Source organism: Lutra lutra, chromosome 16, assembly GCF_902655055.1.
Source record: "Lutra lutra chromosome 16, mLutLut1.2, whole genome shotgun sequence".
Classification (NCBI taxonomy): Eukaryota; Metazoa; Chordata; class Mammalia; order Carnivora; family Mustelidae; genus Lutra; species Lutra lutra.
In genome coordinates this window covers 1,549,697-1,567,093 of record NC_062293.1, presented here as the reverse complement: position 1 = coordinate 1,567,093, position 17,397 = coordinate 1,549,697, and the positions used below count along the sequence as shown (strand labels likewise).

General features: G+C 65.6%; 1 protein-coding gene across 1 annotated transcript in view; it reads right to left on the bottom strand.

Annotated features, from left to right (window-relative positions):
• AATK (apoptosis associated tyrosine kinase) overlaps positions 1–17,397 on the bottom strand; it is a 32,024-nt gene that overhangs the window by 12,906 nt on the left and 1,721 nt on the right. The window contains exons 2-3 of the mRNA XM_047708755.1: positions 3,068–3,201; positions 9–156 (exon numbers count right to left, since the gene is read on the bottom strand). Of these exons, the coding sequence (XP_047564711.1) occupies positions 9–156; positions 3,068–3,201 (282 nt within the window). The remainder of the gene's footprint in view (positions 1–8; positions 157–3,067; positions 3,202–17,397) is intronic.

Sequence of the window (17,397 nt, the reverse complement as noted above, 5' to 3'; positions counted from 1 at the left end):
TCACTCACCTGAGCGCCCTGGCTGCTTGGCCATGGGCAGGGAGACCTCGGTGAGCGGCAGGACGTACACGTCTGGCCCATTCTGCGCCCCTGTCGCAGGGGAGCCCTGTGCCGAGAAGCCGGCGGCGTACTCTTCCCCCTCGGCATTCTCAAACTCCTGCAGTGGTAGGGGGTGCCAAGCTGGCAGTGATTCAGGGCTCCCGGGATGGGGGCAGGGCCAAGGGATGCAGGCCAGACTCAGAAAGGACCGAGCTCTCACCTCTTCTGGGGCTGGGGACAGTGAGGGCTGGGGACCTGACCCAGAGTTGGGGCACCCGCTAGCCGCCCCTTCCACCCATTTTCTCACTGCTCAGGGCAGAGAACACACCCCGCTCCTAGCCCCATTCCCCCGGAGAGACACCGGCTGCCTGGAGGACAGAGAGCTGGTGTTTGTCTTATGTTGGTTGTAGAGGAGGGTGATCTTCCTCCCAAAAGCATGGGCAGCAGCCCCAGGACAGCAGCCAGTAGCCCAGTCCAGTCCGCCCCCATCAGTGGGCAACGCTGGCCCCACATTGACAAGGGTGGGGCCAGAGGCAGGAGACCAAGAGGCTCATCCTGTCTGCCCCCAACTCCTCTTTGCCACCCCTCCCCCCCAGCAGCCAGAGATCCCAACCTCAGGGACAGGGCTGGGGAGCGGGGACTGGGGCTCCATCACCCCCTGAGCCTGCCCCTTCCAGACAGAGAATTCCTGAATGCCCAGAACAAGGAGCCCACCCCCCATCTCCACCCCAGGCCAGGCAGCCCACCACCCTTCACAGCCATCTGCCTGCAGGCTGCCCTGGACCAGTCCGTCTGCTTTTGCTCCCAGGGCTCCCTAAGAGCCTGGTCCCGCAGCCTGGGGCTGGGCCCCACGTGACTGGAGTGTTTTAAAATGCGGCTGCTGCACCTGTCTGTGGGAAGGACCCCTGCCCCCAGGTCCAGGGCACACTCCGGAGAAGATCCCAAGTCTCAAAAATCCTCTCCTATTGGGGCGCCTGCGGGCTCAGTGGGTTGAGCTTCTGCCTTTGGCTCAGGTCATGATCTCAGGGTCCTGGAATCGAGCCCCGCATCTGGCTCTCTGCTCAGCAGGGAGCCTGCTTCCCCCCCCTCCTCTGCCTGCCTCTGCCTACTTGTGATCTCTCTCTGTCAAATAAATAAATACAATCTTAAAAAAAAAAATCCTCTCCTACTGAAACAAGGGCAGCCCCCATCCCTGGCACCCACAAGGCGCTGCCCAAGGGGGCATCTGAGCCCAGAGCCCTCCCCCACCATGTGGACAGGGGGCTAGACTGGGAGCCATAGGGGCCTAGGTGCGTCCCTTGGCCCTGCGTGCCCCAGGGGACTCTCCTTCCTTCCGGAAGCCCTCTGCTGGCATCCCTGTGGGCCAGTCCTGGTCCCTACCCAGAGAGGACAGAACCTTGGGGGAAGGAGGAAGGGGACTGTTGCCCGCAAGGCCTCCCCTCCCTGGGGCCCATGAGCCCCCGCCCTGGGGTCCCGGGGCCCCGCCGCAGCTGCTGCTCCATCTGCTCCCATCAGACCCGGCCCTACCTGACGGTGCCACCTGGCAGCCCGCCGGATCGTGCCAGCACAGCGGGCAATCAAGTAGGACAGCGTGAGCATTGCCGCCCGGCCCCTTCGCCCAGCGAGCTCTACGGGGGTGCCCAGCCCTGGGCCCCCAGCGACGAGGCAGCAGCCCCTGGTGCAGGCAGGCCCGCCCACCCAGGCACACTAGGACTGGAATGTTCTGGGCACCATGTTCTCCAGGAGGTGAGGAGGGCAAGGGTGGGAGGGGCCGGGGCCTGGCCTTTGTTTGGGGCCTTGTTCTCGAAGCGCCCTGAGGAGGGGCTGACCTATACGAGGTCCCCCACGCCTGCCCCCCATGACCTCACTCGCTGTTCAGGCCCCAGGACCCTGGGGGGCACGCCACGGTGTGCGTACGGGTCAGCCTCCCCGGGGGAGCGGTGAACGTGGGCGGGAGCATGGACCCTGCAGCTCCCAGGGCCACAGCCTGGCCAAGGAGACCCTGAGGGATCTGAGAGGGTGACCTCTGTCAAAGGCGAGGTCCCCATCCTTGCCGGGCAGGTGGGCGTCCTCTTCAGGCCAGAGCAGAGGGGCTGTTTCTCTAAACTGGGAGGGACACAGCTGGGGCCTGTGACGTTGATGGGGGCCACAGGACAGCCCCGCCCCTCCTAAACTCACCAGGCCGAGGAATCTGCCCTGTAGCCCGGGAGGGGAGGGCAGGAGGGGACGGGCGCGGACTGACCACATGACCACAGGCCAGCACGCTGTTCGCTAAGTCAGCAAGAACTCAGCCCATGTGGGCTGGCGGGGGGTGCCTCCACTGGGGGGCTCTTGGCCACTAGCTTCTCCGCCTGGTCCTCCCCTCTCAGAGCTGCAGGCCCCCAGGGACGCCCCTCAGCCACCATCCTCAGGAGGGGACCTTAGCCCTAGGATCCAGCCCAGGCCCCTTGGGCACAGAACCCGGGGACCGGCCTCAGTGAAGACAGGGCTGTGCCTTTAGCCAAAGCCCCACAAACAGCAACGGGGCACGGTCCCCCCGGTGTCTAGCACCGGCACACGGCCCCCTCCCCGTGGGGCAAAAGATGCCCAAAGGAAGGTGACTCCAGCTGGCAAGGTGGTCTTGGTGCGGGGGCAGCGCGTCTGGGTGGCTGCTGGTTTGGGTGATCGGGGCAACTCCCCCACCAGCAAGTAGGGGGAAGCGAGCCCCTCCCACACCGGGTCAGGAGCCCAGGGGGCCTCTGGCACGAAGGCCCATCCTTACTGGCCGGGACTGCCCAACCTGGGCACAGCACTCAGAGGCCACGCCCACACAGAAGGGACCCAAAGTGGGGGAGGGAGTGGGCTGGGGTCCCCGAAAGCCTCCAGGCCCCTCCTGTTCGCTGCCGCCCCCAGGGGACAGGCTGCGGGGTCCCAGGTCTGTATGGTCTGCAGGTGACCCCAGGAGGGAGGAAGCTCAGCACTGAGTGGGCACAAGAGGGCCCGACTCTTGGGATCCCGTCCCCATCCCCCCCGGACCCCCCAGCCCTCACCTTGAACCCGATGCCACCCTTCTTACAACACAGACAGGCCAGCATGAGGGCGATGACAGTGAAGAGCCCGGAGAAGGACACGGCCACCACAGCCAGGGAGGACGACCAGGAGAGCTCGCTGAGGGGGGCGCCGTCTGCCGAGGGAGAGAGGGTTACCGGGCAGCCTCCGTCGCCCTGCCCCCCCATGCTCGCCCTGTCCCAGCAGCTGCACGGGGGGCCAGCCGAACCCCTGACTCCCCGGCCCACCCCGACTCACAGAGGCCTGAGCTTCAGCACCCTGACCCCTTGCTGAGACCCGCCAGTCTTGTCACCCACAGGCCGGGTGGCCAGGCCCCAGGCTGGCAGGTGGACACAGGAGCCGCCCCTCCCCCCCCGCCCCCCCCCCCGGCCCTAGCCTGCAGTTCCCCGAACGGCCACTGGGTGCCGCTCTGGCCTCACCCAGAGGATGCGGGCAGGCAAAGCAGCAGGAACCTCCCCGGGACCCAATCCAGGGGGCTCACGGGCAACCCTCCTCGAGGCGTGGTCTCGGGGCTATGGGAAATGGCCCTCCGTGTCTCTTCCAGACTCTGGTCACCCCGCCTCCCCAGGGACGGTCACCTTGCCAAAGCTCTGAGCATGGTAACCCCTGCCAGAACCTCAAGGGGCCTGGAGGGGGGACCCTGCCCTGCTGATTGCGGGGGGCGTTGGGGCTGGCCACGTGCCAGGCTCTGTGCGGCTGGGGGTCAGCGCCCTGACGTGGGAGGACTGTCTGTCCCCAAGAAGGCGGCACCACACTGGCTGGGCACAGAGTTCCGGCATGCAGCCTGGCGTGTCCAAGTTACCCTCTTGCTGAAGTGACCATCAAGGGCCCCCGGTGCTCTTTCTGTCCTGGGAACAGCAGGGACCCCCGCCCCCCGCAACACCAGGTCCACAAAAGCCCCCACACGGCAGACCCTCCCCAGATGTGGGAATGGAGGTGCCCGGACAACATACACGGATCCCCCACCATATAATGATGGCCCTGAAGTAGGGCTCTGGGCAGCGCCCACCCCCCAGCTGAGCCAGGGCCTTGGGGAGCCCGGTTTGTCTGCTGCCCGCGGGACAGTCCAGGTGTCCCCTAGACAGAGGCAGCCCTGCCCCTCCTGTCCGGTCACACTGGCTCCAGCCCACGCCCCGCCCCGAAGACCACTGTCTGTCCGTCTGGTTTGGGCCCTGCAGGCTTTCTCCCTGTCCACGAAACGCCCCCACCCCCAGCCCCCATGGCCGAGCTCTCAAGACCCCCCACCCAACCCAGCACACCTGCCACACCAGCCATCGGTTCAGGTCAGACCTGGTCTCAGCGAGGCCTCCCGGGGTCCTAACTGGCCTGTCCCTCTGGACAGGAGGAAGTGAAGGCTCAGAGCCTGCCTCAGGTGGCACAGCGGACCTCCGGCCGGCGCGCCTCTGCTCCTACATAGGAAGCCAGGACTGCAAGCGAATATGGTATCCGGGAGGGCTGCCTGGAGGCAGGGGGAGCCTGAAGGCCTAGAAAGATGGCAAGCCCAGCCTGGACTCCTGCTCGGGGCTCCAAGCCCGGTGCCCGCACCCACACACAGGTAGCTGGGGCCAGGCAGGGCTGGAGGACAGGGACACCGTGGCAGGGGAACCCTGCTCGGCCTACCCAAAGGAGAACCCCACATGGAGGGCAGCCACGGGCTACGTCCCTGTTCCCAGAGGGGCCCAAGACAGACACCCTCACGGGGCCTCCGAAGGCCGACTGTGGTGTGGGTGCGCGTAGGTCCCCTCGCTGGGCTCCCACACCCCACAGCACACAGCCCGCAGGCGGCCACGGCGAGTCCTCCCAGGCCTGAAGAGCCCAGGCTCCCACACCCCCCAGAAGGAGCCAGTGCCCTCAGGGACGCAGCCCTGCCACAGGGATCCACTGGCTCTGCCGCGCCCTCCCCTCCCCGCCCTCCATCTGCCCCTGGGGGCTCCCGCACCTCCCTCTCCTGGCGGGCCCTGGAGCCTGGGGCCATCTTCTGCCCCACTGGGTCCTTGAGGAAGGCAGCGGGCACCATGGTCCAACACCACCCAGCCCTCGGGGCTGCAGACTGCTGCTGGGCAGGCCCACCTCAGGAGGCCCAGCCGCAGCCTCTGCCCTCAGCCCCTGTCTTTGGCCTCCAGCCTCAGCCTCAGGCATCCTGGGCCCAAATTCTCTGAGGGCCACTGTAGCCCGGGGGACAGCTGTAGGAGGCAGGGGCCTGGCTGGGGGTTCTGGAGGAAAACCCCATGGGGGCTTCCTGGATGCAGCAGCTGGAGCCCACCCTTGCCACCCCCAGAGCCTTGCGGGCTGGACGGGTCACACGTCTGGCAGAAAGAGCTCTCCTCCGTTGTTATCACGGCCACCGCTGTAATCAGGTGAATCCCCATGGGATGGACCAGTCCCCAGCTGCTTCGTGCGAAATCACACATCATACAGCCACCAAGTCCGTGAGATCCAACACTCGTGACGAGTAATGACAAAAGCTAAGTGCACCCCAGCACCTCCCAGCGCCCCCCACTCCCACCCCCACCGCAAACCACACACCACTCTGCAGACCGGAGCCACCCAGTGGTCCCAGCCGTCCTCCGGCCCAGGCCCTGCCTCCTGGATACACTCACGTGGGGCGATTTGCGGCCGCGGACCCTGTCCTGCCGGTCACGCGTGCCTATCGCAGAAGCAACACGGACAGGGCCGGCCGGCCGCCGTCCATGACTCCGCCCCTGCCCGCACCAGAGAGGGCCACCTCCTCCATGGCTGGGCAGCCCGGCACAGCCGGTCATCTCCAAGCGAGGTACAGCGTTCTGTAAAACCCCACGGCCACCTTTAGGAATAGTAGCGCACACTTATTAGGCACCTGTTGTGTACCAAGCTCTCCCTGCCAGGTTGCAAAGGGGACAGAGCATCTCCAGGGAGCTGCTGGGAGAGGAGTGTGGGGCACAGCTCAGAACAGAGCCAGAGCCTGGGCTGGGCTTCCCATAAAAGGAAAATGTGACTTGTGTCTGCCATCAGTTGAGTGGTGTCCAGGTGGGGCTGTCATGGGACAGGGTCATCCCCTCCCCCGCTTCCTCTCCAAGCACCTGTCCTGTGACCCTAGGAAGCTGTCCTCAGTGAAGGAAGCCACACAGAAATTGGGCAGGCCCCGGCCTGGAGCTGATCCCAGGTGAGAAAGGAGCACATTCCGTGTCGCCGGGAGGACACGGGACGCCAGGGGCCCACAGGGCCTCCAAGAGCTGGTGACGGGCCGGGCAGGGGAACAGCCGCCTGGCCACTCAGCAGAGGAACCTCAGACTGACGTCGAAGTCAAATCATAGCAGCGCAGAAGAAAACGGGTCGACGGCAGGTGAGAAGAAACTCACGCTCGGAGCGACGGGGGAACCACAAAATGGTTCTGCTCCATGAAAACGTGCGCTCGGTCCTGGCCCCAGGCAAAGGGCACACCGTGTGCCAGGATAAAGGTTCACAGAACATACATCGGAAGACGCTGTCCCAACTGCAGAGGACGCACCGTCAGCAAAGAATGAGAAAAGCACCTTAAGCCCCCCCACCAGAAACAAGCCAACTAAGGAGGCCCACGAGGAGACACTCGGCCGCGCCTGACGTCAAAGGAGCCCGACCCGAACGCCAGCCCCTGCCCCAGCCCCCCAACCCCGCACAGCGTCCCAGCAGCGATGGGAAAGCCAGAGAGCCACCCGCAGACCCACCCCTTGGGGTCGGCCCGCCCGTAGGCCAAGGGATGCCTCGTCTGAGGATTTACCCCAAGACACTGACCCAGAGGACCCCCAAACCCAGAGCAAGAGCAAAGCCAGGAACGAGCGTTAGCAGCACAGACCGAAGGCCCCCTCACGGAGATGCTCGTCCCGGTGACGCTTGTAACAAAAACAGCCCGAACGGGCCCCCCGCGAGGAAGGATGACAAGAAATTCTGACACACCTGCCAAGAAGCTGTGAAAGTGAACTAAAGGAGAAGCTTTAAACAAGGACAGCTCGAGGTCGCGCTACTCAGAAGAAGAAAGGCCCCGAGGACGTGTTTGGGCACGAAGTGTCAGTTACGGGACTATGGGGCCACGGGCTTGTGCGGGGGACCCCGAATATAAGCATGAAGTCCCCCAAAGGGCACGAACGTGCACGGCTTAGGGGTGCCTGGTGGTGCCGTCCGTTGGGCGAAAGCAACTCTTGATTTCGGCTCAGGTCATGATCTCAGGGTCAGGAGATCGAGCCCCACGTCGGGCTTCACGCTGGGCACAGAGACTGCTGGACATTCCCTCTCCCTCTGCCTTCTCCCCACCCACTCTCTGTTTCCAGGTTGAAACGAACAGGCAGGATTGCAAAACCGTTTACCGTGTACGAATCCAAGTCACAACCATGTTAACAAACAAAAACCACGTGAGAGAAAAGATCTCAGAGCAGAGCAGTGCCTGTCTGGACACACAATTCCTCTGGTCGTCCGCGCTCCGGATGCCCTACGGTAAGCTTGCGGTGCACCTCGAATCAAACGTGCCTAATTTTACACAACGACCGCTCGCGCTCAGACCCGTCGCTCCCTCTTTAAGACCCCCACGGCCCCAGCACACACAGAACAACACCTCAGCGTCAGCAAGTCCTGGGGCCCAACCTCCACCCCCCTCAAATCCCACCCCGGGGAGTCACCTAGCCGGAGGTCACTGAGGTTTCCCTGGGGACGCGATGGGGACACAGATGAGAGGAGGAGGCAGGAGAAGGGACAGCGATCCTGCTCCAACCACCCGGGGACTTGGGTTTTGGCCCTGATTCCAGCAGCAGGAAGGACAGTGGGCTGGGCCGCCTTCTGGGCCCTGGGGGCAGATCCAGCACGCCCACCCCCTCTCAACACCCACCCCCCTGTCCTGACCTGGACCCTCCTCCCCAACCCCAAGGGGGCCCAGGCTAGGCCTCCGCCCCCTTCCTGACCCCGTCGTGATTCCAGCACTAAGTCCAGGGCCCCAGACCCCCACAGCCCTCTGGGCCCGGCCCTTCCCTCCGGTGAACCTGAGCATCACAGACCTTTCCCCCGGCCCCGTGCCGGCCACTCCCCGAACCAGACACCCCAATGCCCCCAGACCCCTCTTGTCTCCCCCCACATCCAGCCCTTCCCAGGCCACTGACCACCACCAGCGCAGCCAGGACGCTGCCCAACTTCGGGGTCTGGAGCTGCCCTGCCCTTCCTCACCCTTGGCCAGAGCCACCTTCAAAAGCACCAGCCCGGCACGCCCTGAGAGCCCTGCATGCAAACCCCACTTGCCCAGAGTCTGGCCATTCCCCTCCCTGTCCCTTCAGCCTGAGAGGCCTGAGACACTCAGGACTCAGGAACCACTTGGACAGAGCAAGGGTGGGGCCGAGTCAAGACCTCCGGCCTCGACACCAAGGGCCTCAGTTTCCCCAGGGTCGCTTGGAGGGGCCGCACCCGGCCGTCCCCCGGGCAGCTGCCCTGAACACGTGTGCCATCTGACCCACTACGGTGGCCACGATTTCTCTAACGGGACGTGAGCGAGGAAGCGGAGAGTGGGAAGCCTCGTCCTCCATGAGTGACGCTGTGAAAAGTGGCGGCTGCACTGGTGTGGGGGGGTCAGGAGCGCGGCTGCCCGGGGCTGGGGTGGGGAGGGGTACACGTGGCTCCCTGGGTCTTTACAGGGTGAGGAGAATGTTCTGGGACTGGGAACGCACTCAGTGCCCCGTTGTTCCCTCTGTCATGGTTCACTTCAGCTTAAGAAAGCGTGACTCGGGGGCGCCTGGGTGGCTCAGTGGGTTAAAGCCTCTGCCTTCGGCTCAGGTCATGATCTCAGGGTCCTGGGATCGAGCCCCGCATCGGGCTCTATGCTCAGCAGGGAGCCTGCTTCCTCCTCTCTCTCTCTCTGCCTCTCCGCCTACTTGTGATTTCTGTCTGTCAAATAAATAAAATCTTTGAAAAAAAAAATGTAAAAAAAAAAAAAGTCTTAAAAAAAAAAAAGAAAGCATGACACGAGCCCTATGACACATCAGAGGCCGGGTCAGAGCAGGCCAGCCCTGCCCAACCCCCCAACACCCCCAGCCCCGGCCGGCTCAATCCTCTTTCACAGGGTGCCCACAGCCCCCCGTCTCACCTCGTCCCCTCGGGGAGCTGCCCAAATCTCCCTGGGACGGCGGCCGTGTCCACCATGGAAAGTCCTGTCCGTCGCGGCCAGATGCCCCAGCTGCTCACACCACGGGGAGCTCACTCCTCTGGGGGGGCCCCAGCACGGCCCAGTTGGTGAGCCCCGGGCTCCTTCCTGGAGGTGGCCCAGCGGCCCGGCCCACGGGGACTCGGGCTCCAGGGTTAGCCGCAGGCCTGGGCGGGGTCTCGGCCAGGCATCTGAGGAACCCTGGCACCAGCCCGCTGGCCCCCATGCCTGCGTGGTGACGCCAACAGGGTCCTGCCTAGGAAGGACCCTCCGCCAGGAGGGCATTCTGCCGAGTTATCGGGATGAGGCCAGAGAATGGTGCTGGAGGCGGTGGTCCATGTGCCTGGGGTGTCAGGGCCAAGGTCCCAGAGGTGCCTAGAGGGTCCCACTGTCTGGCTCTGACACTCCCACCTCCCAGCCCCCCGCCAAGCAAACCGCAGGATTTGGCAGGATTCTGGGGTTCCCGGGACAAGCAGAGGGAGGCCATGTTGCAGACAGATCTGGGGCTGGGGGACCTGGGGGGCAAAGGCTCTCCACAAGGTTTGTCTGTGGCCCCAGACCTGGACGTTTCTTCCAAAAGGAGGGGTGTCCCGAACAGGGACACCGCGACCCTCCACCGGGCTTGGGACTCGTGTGGCCGGGCTTCTCGCACGCAGGACCCAGGCCCCTCTGCTTCCTCGCTTCCCCCAACCTCAGAGGCCAGACAAGTGAAAGGACAGACCAGGGACTAAAATGGAGCCCAACTCGTCTGTAAGGGAGGCTCCCGGGTGGGGCTGGGAGCGGCAGCCGGAGGACATGGGCCCATAAACGCGGGCTCAGACACACTGGCCTCCTCGTCCCCAGGCCCCAGCACGCCCACCTCCCCCCCGCCCCGGCCTCCCGAGGCAAAAGCCACACCTGCGGGACTCACCCCTGCCCAGGGGCTGGTGCTGTATCCTGAGCCGTCCCGGACAGCCACCAGGCTCATGGGACCACAGCCCAGTGGGAAAACTGAGGCCCAGCCTCCCCACCTCAGAAACTGACTCTGGACCAGGGCCCAGCCCGACCTCACCCCCGCAGCTGCCCGGGCTCCACCCACCCCAGGTGAGAGAGGCCCACGGGGCGTCTGGGTGGGGAGACTGGGCCCCACTGCGCCCTCCCCAGAGCCTCCCACACCTCTGGGGCCCAGAGGCCCAGTCTGCTCACGGGCCAGACAGATGAGGCGCCGCCTGCTGTGTGCAGGACAGAGGGTGGAGTACAGGGCTGCACCCTAAAGACAGAGGGGTGGGGCTAAGAGGAGAGGGCACTGCCTCCTCCCTGTGAGGGACGCGTGAGTGTCCCAGGGCAACCGCCAGCTGAGGCGCGAGCCTGGAGCGACAGGCCTCGAGCCCACCAACCCCCCATGAGGACTCGCAGCTCCAAGGCCCACCCAGGCCACCCCTGCCAGGTGCCCCGGGCCTGCTGGCGCACTGTGGCGGTGGACCACGCCGGGTCCTGGCAGCTGCTCACGGGGTAGGCAGGGGCGGGGGAGGGAGGGGCGGCCGGTGTCAGCCCCCTGCCCGCTGTCCCTGTGGGTCGGAAGCTCAGACCTCCCCAGAGCTCATGAGGGGGCCCTCGGGCTCTAACTCCCCAGGGGCAGGAGGGTACCAGTGAGGCCTGGGCCTTCCTTCCGGAGAAGGGGGAGACGCACCAGGCACTGGCACTCAAACGCACATGTGTACACACGCACACGGCCACAGAAATACACGTATGTTTGCTCACTCTCGCACCTGTCCACGTGCGCACACTCCCACCCAAGCACCACCACAGCCTCCTACGTCCTCACACCAGTCGCACACGTGGGCATGGACGCGCTCACGGGCTGTGCATGCTCACTTGCACGCTCACGTGCACACTCAACGGACATGCTCTCAACAGCGCACAGGGGCCATCCAGGGGTGGCCCACCCCCAGGGGTTCCATCAGGATCCCACCCCAGAACCCCACTCCAGGGCCAGCTGAGCTGCTGTCCCTGCCCCACCCCGCGCCAGGCCGGCTTGTCACAGACACAGGGACGGAAGGAAGTTCGCAACCTCCATGTCTTCCAGTGACGCAGGAGAAAACTCAGGCCTGGCTGTCCCCACCGATGCCAGAGGCCCACCCTCCTACCATGGGGCCCAGCCCTCTGGCCAGTCCTGGGACGGGGGGCTTAGGGGATCTGGCTGAGAACGGGTTACATGGGCGCTGCCTCCCATTCCCCTCTGATGGACACACTGGCTCCTCCCACTTGGCCCCAGCCTCGTCCACCTGTCCTGCGGAGACGCACACGTCCGGGACCCCCATGCCCCCTGGGGGCCTGTGGGTAACACCTCGGGAAGACAGGCCTGACCATTTCGTTCCCCGGCACCCGCTGTGACATGCTGGGCACCGGGTCTTCCCGAGCGACCCAAGCCGGAGACATGAGTCCTCCCTCTCTTGAGCATGGCCGGGGCGGGGGGGCCCTGGGGACAGCAGCTTGGAGGAGGCCCAAAGGCCACCAGGCTCACATTTGCTCGGGACCCCGACTTCGCACCATCCTTGGTGCCAAGTTTCTGCCTGGACCCCGTGCAAGGCAGAGTTGGGGTGAGGCTGGCGAGGGAAGGGGTTTGTGGGAGGACGGCTCAGGCCAGGTACGTGCCCGTGGGCCCAGCCAAAGGAGCCCAGCTCTGCCTGCCCGGAGCAGCACCCACCAAAGGGCTGGGACAGCTCCCTCCAAGACTAAGCAGCTTTGAGAAGCCCGAGCGCCTCTGAGCCAGAGACTGCCTCTTGCTGGGGGGCGGGGTGCCTCCTCCCAGGAAGGCTTCAGGCTTCTTCCCAGAATAAACAAGACGGCCCAAAGGCTTCATAGCCAGCATTCTAGAAACAACGAAGGGAGAAGGGGAAGGTCTCCACGCATGGCCGTTGCTGGCTCCAGCGGGGCCGTATCCCACGGTGGCCTGTCAGGCGACCAGGGGCGTCACGGAGCTGGGAATCAGGAAAAGTCGGGCCCCTGGCGCTGGCCCGTGAGCCATGACACATGTAGCTGCCCCAGGGCTTGATCCCAGAGTACACAGCTGTCCCCCCAAACGGATAAGGGAGAGGCTCAGAGGGGCATTCATGGACGAGATCGCCACACAGGCGACAAGGCCCCGGGAAGGCGCCCGGCAGTCCGGCAGCAGCGCCCGGGATCGGCCACAGCGAGAAGCCGGTCAGTGAGCGCCAGGAGCCAGCACCGACCCGCGAACCCGGGGAGACAGCAAAGACCCCGCGTTACACAATTTGCTGCTAGGATGTGCCCTCGTGGGGCGACCCCTCCATGCGTGGGGGAGCCGGGGGGGCCGGGAATGGAGTGGGGCTGGCTGGGCGCATGGGGTTTGTCCTTGGGGACAGAAGTGTTCTAAAACTGGTGGTGACGGTTGCGCAACCTGCAAGGACAAGGAACACCAGGGAAGCACACGCTTCGAAGGGGTGAGTCCTTCAGAGCGCGACTCACATCTCGGCGAAACCGTCACAGAGCAGGGGGGACAGAAGGCGACGACCGTCCACAGCGGGGCCGTGAAAGCTCCGCGCTGTGTCCCCTGGGGGGTTACTGTCCGCGGAGTGAGCGAGGCCCGCAACCCGCCACCCCACCAGGGCCATCTGGCGTGAGGCAGCTGGTGCCGCATCCCCAGAGAATTCGAAGTCCTTCTTCCCGGGGCTGGGGGGTATCCCCGGCTGGTCTCCCCACCAGCAGAGCCCGGCCGCCTGCCGGACAGGTGCCCTGCACTGCAAAGTCACCACATCCCTCTACAGACGACCCCCGCCCCGACCCTCCTAGCTGGGACCTGAGGCTGGCCGGCGGGCGGTCCCAGCTGCACAACCCGCAGGGCCCCTTGTTCAAGTTCATTGAGAACCGTCGTGTGGCAGGAACGGGGTGTGATGCCCAGCGGGCCCGTCCCCGGAGCTGGCCGCCCAGGGAGGACTCCCTGACATGGGCCCGTGTCCTTGGCACCACCCTGCTGCCCATCCCCCACGCTACCCTCGGCACAGGGGAAACGTCGGTAGGGGCCAGGCCTGGGCCGCCAGCTCCCCTGCTCCTGGCCTGACTCACATGGACGGGCTGGCCATCTCCTCGGCCAGCTCCGGGCCAGTTGTCGGGGCTGCCCAGGCCAGCAGGTGGGCGACAGCTGCGCGGCCCCCTCTTTGTGGGGAAGGAGGGGGCACGTCGCAGCCTCGCCAGGGGTGATCAAGGACAGGCCTGGTGGCATCCTACCATGAGAGGGGACCTGTGGGGCCCCGCCCGGTCCTCCAGTCCCCGGGACAACACTGCCACGCCCCACACAACCTGGGACAGGTGAGTGACCCCCGGCTGCCCAGAACCAGCCCCCGCACTAGCCCTCTGCCAGGGCCAGAGCCGCAGTCAGGGGCCTCGAGGCTATAAGCCCCCACCACGCCCAGGGCTGGTGGGGGGACAGCGGTCCGCGTCCTCCCAGAAACCCCCACGTGCCCAGCTCTGGGCAGCTGCTCCCACGTGGCTCTGACTGCTGATCTAACCCCAGGGTGAGCATCAGGAGACCCCCCCAACCCCACTCCGGACCCCCAGGTGCCCTGTCTTGGCCCCGGCCCTGGCGGAGGAAGCCAGGGGGCTTGGCGTGGACATAGCCCAGACAGACCACCTGCGGACCGGCTCCGGCCTGGAGTCCCTGCCCTCGCTTCCTCTGCCGGGGACCGGGAGGCCTCAGGCCGCCGCCCTGCTGGCCCCCATTCTGTGCGAGAGGCAGGCCCGGCCTGTGGACGCGCTGGTCCCCAGGCTGCCTGCACGTGGGTTCCCTCACGTTCTTCCCAAGCCTCCTCCAGGTGGACGCAGCCGACACGAGTAGAGAGGTGAGGCCGGCTGAGGGCGCGAGGCAGGCCGGGACCCCCCCGGGGAAGGACTCTGGAACAAATCACGAGTTGGGGGGGTCAACCACAGCCCTGCGGGGGCTCTCAGGACCCCTCCATCAAGGCCTCCCTCCCTCTGGATCCTGCCGGCCTCTCCCCACTTCTAGAGGCCCCCGGCGGCCTCCTGCTCCCCTGTAACCCCCTCTGCTTTCTTCTGTAACGACCTCAGCCACGGGTCCCAGGCCCTCCCTGAACGGCAGGACTTCATCTGAATGCCCCACACCCACAAAGACTGTTTCCAAACAAGGTCCCTGCTGGGCGGGGGTTACAGGGGTCGGTGGTGTATCCAGGCGCCCACTGAGATGGGGAAGAGCGGGTCTGCGGAGAAGTATCCCAGATAAAGGAGGGGTGCGCGCACCCCAAGGCGGTGGCCGCCGGAAGAGGGCCAGGCCAGCCGCCCCGGGAAAGGTTCTGTAGCCGGGTAACAGCAGAGGACCAGCCACCAGGACAAACGACTCCGCCCGCAGGACTGGAACGAGAGCGGGGTGGGGCGGGGCCTACGCGGGGGAGGCGCGATGCGGCTCTCCCCTCAGCCTGGACCCCCACCCAGGAAGCCTTAGTGCCCCCGCCCCGCCCCCAGGGCAGCAGAAGTCAACAGCGAACGGGGCTGTGGGCGTGACACCTGGGAGGTCAGGGCCATGGGACAATGGGTCCTGCTGGGGGCTGAGTGGGCCTCACAGGCGGGACCCCCGTGGACAAGGTGGCAGAAAAGTCCACGCACGAAAGCCAAGGGCACCGGCACGCCTGATTCAAGGTCACCTAAGACCAGGGAGGTGGTCTGGCCTTGGAGGGACCGGGGTCCAGGCCAGGCCCCTAGTCCAGGCTCTGCCTGATGGAAGGAGTGAGAGGTTCCCCGGCGGCCGGGGGATCAGGAGGCCACACTTGGGGCAACTCGTCCAAGACACCCCTCCGCCCCCAAGGTGGTGACCCTACGTTTGAAGCAGCAAGCTCTGCCCACGGCGGGTGTGCACCCCTGCGTGAAGAGGTCGTGTGCGGGGGCACACACCGAGGTCACCTGCGTGTGCGTGTGTGTGTGCGTGAGGCACGCAGGTGTGTGCGAGCGTTTGTGTGTTTCCAGGTATCTGCGGGGGGGGGTGTGTGTGCAAATGTGGGTGTGGGTCACATTTCCTCACTGAAGGCCTGTGTGCATTCATGTGTGTTCACACGTGTTCTCGCGTGTGCGAGCTTGGGTGCGTATCTGCTTGTGTGGGTGCAGGGCCCTCGGGGGAGAAGCGGACCCCTCCGAGGGAAGGGCAGAACCCGGCTGGAGAATGTGCCCCGAAGCGAAGGCAGGGCCTCCCCTGGCTCCCTACCCAAAGGGTCACGCCTCCCCTCTCTGGCCGCACCACACAGCCCGCCCCAGCCCCTCCTGGGCACAAGGAAAGGAAGCAACACTGGGCAGAGGGGCGGCTCTGGCCCCCCCGAGCCTGAGCAGGTCGGGGGTTCCTGGGGAGCATCTGCCTCCATCCAGGCCCCATGGCAGCAGGCCGGGAGCAGAAGCCACCAGGGCTGAGAACTGTGGCCAGGGTGCATTTGCCCTAGAGCAGGGCTCCTAGCCTGTCCCCCGAGTGCCCTGGGGGCACTCTCCCCATGGAGGCGTGTCCAACCTGGGCCGAGCACTAGCACAAGCCAGCAGCAGAGCACAAGCCCCTGGTGGGGGTGGGGAGGGGCACTGGTGTGCCGAGAGCTTCCCTGGACTCCCAGTCCCACCATCCGGTCCCCTGAGGCCCCGAGGCTCGCGTATCCGCTCTGCTCGGTTCACAAGGCCACCGACCCTGGGGACCCTCACGTGACCCTCGGAGGTGAGCACTGCACTGACTCCTACCTTACAGGTCAGGAAACGGAGGCAGCACAGAGAGGGCCACGTGACCAGAGAGGGGCGGGGGTCCATTGCAGGGGATCCCGGGGGTGGCCAGAGCCAGAAGGCAGCCCCTCAGACAGCTCCAGGCCCCCCGGGGTCAGGGACTCCGAGGCCTTCCCAGAAACCACAGCGGCCTGAGTGAGCTCTGCTCCCGCCCAGCACCCACTGAGGTCCCTCAGGCTTCACCTGGCCAGTTCCCTGCCTTGGGACACTCTTGGAGGAGAGGTGACCCCACTCCCTCGAGGCCACACCATCCCCTCCTCCTGGACTGGCCCAACCACTCCCGACCCATCCCACGGCAGCCCCAGCACCCCTCAGTTCCTGGCTCCCACGCCTTGCCCAGCTGGTGTCCCCAGAGTGAGGTGTCGCCTACAGGAGGCTGAGTTTCAGAGAGATGAAGGAATCAGCCCCAGGCCACACAGCACTGCAGTCACACAGCTGGGCACCAAGAAACCCCGCACGGCCTCACATCCCGGGAGAGTCCGACAGCAGCCTGCACCGGCCCACGTTGCCCCAAGAGCACGCACTCGGGCCTGGCCCCTCGCGGCACCCCAGTTTTGCCCATATCTGAGAGCGGTTGGTGGCCCAGATGGCTTCCAGTTTAGGGGCAGAACCCCCAGCCCCGGGCCTCACTTGAGCCTCAGCGCAGGCCCCTTCTCAACGTAACCACCACCATCACGGTCCCCACCACAAAAGGGACCACCACAGAATCCCAAGAAGGATCCATGGCCAGGCCTGGTGACTTTGTGAGGACGCCCCACCTGGGCCCGGCCTCTCTCTCCACCCCTGACTGTGGGGCAGTCACGGAAATAAACTTCCAGATGGCCAGCAACACAGGTCGGCCCTGGCCTCTGGGCTTGGTGGCCCCCAGCAGGGTCCGCACCCCCCACCCCCTGCAGCCCTCAGAAAGAACCCGTTCTCTCCACTTCGGGGACGGAGAGACGCCACAGAGTGTCTTCCCCACCGCCCCCTCCACCACAGTCTCTGCTCATGGAGGGCCGAGCTTCCCCGGCGCCTAACCAGCATGAGGGCCTGGGAGGTCGTCACCGCTGTCCCATTTTACAGACGAGAAGACCGCGTCCGAGAGACTCCGGCGGGTGGGAGCGGGGCTCTGAATGCCGGGCATCCATCAGGAAGCCGGGGACCCCACCCTTGCTCTCCCCAACACCCACATGGGGACCAGCACGGAGCCCTGCACCCCAGCCCAGTACCCGCCGCCAGCCAGGGCTGACCCTCCCACGGGGGACACAGCTCTGCCCTTCTCAGGGCCCGCCGAGGAGACCTCCCCTTGCCCTCCTGACAACTTCTTTCTCTGTAAGTCACTGCACCGACACGTCATAATTACACTGACCGCAGCTGTTTACGCAAACACTTGCAAGACACGCAAAGCCCCTTGTTTCTCTGAAGTGGGAGAGGGGTCGG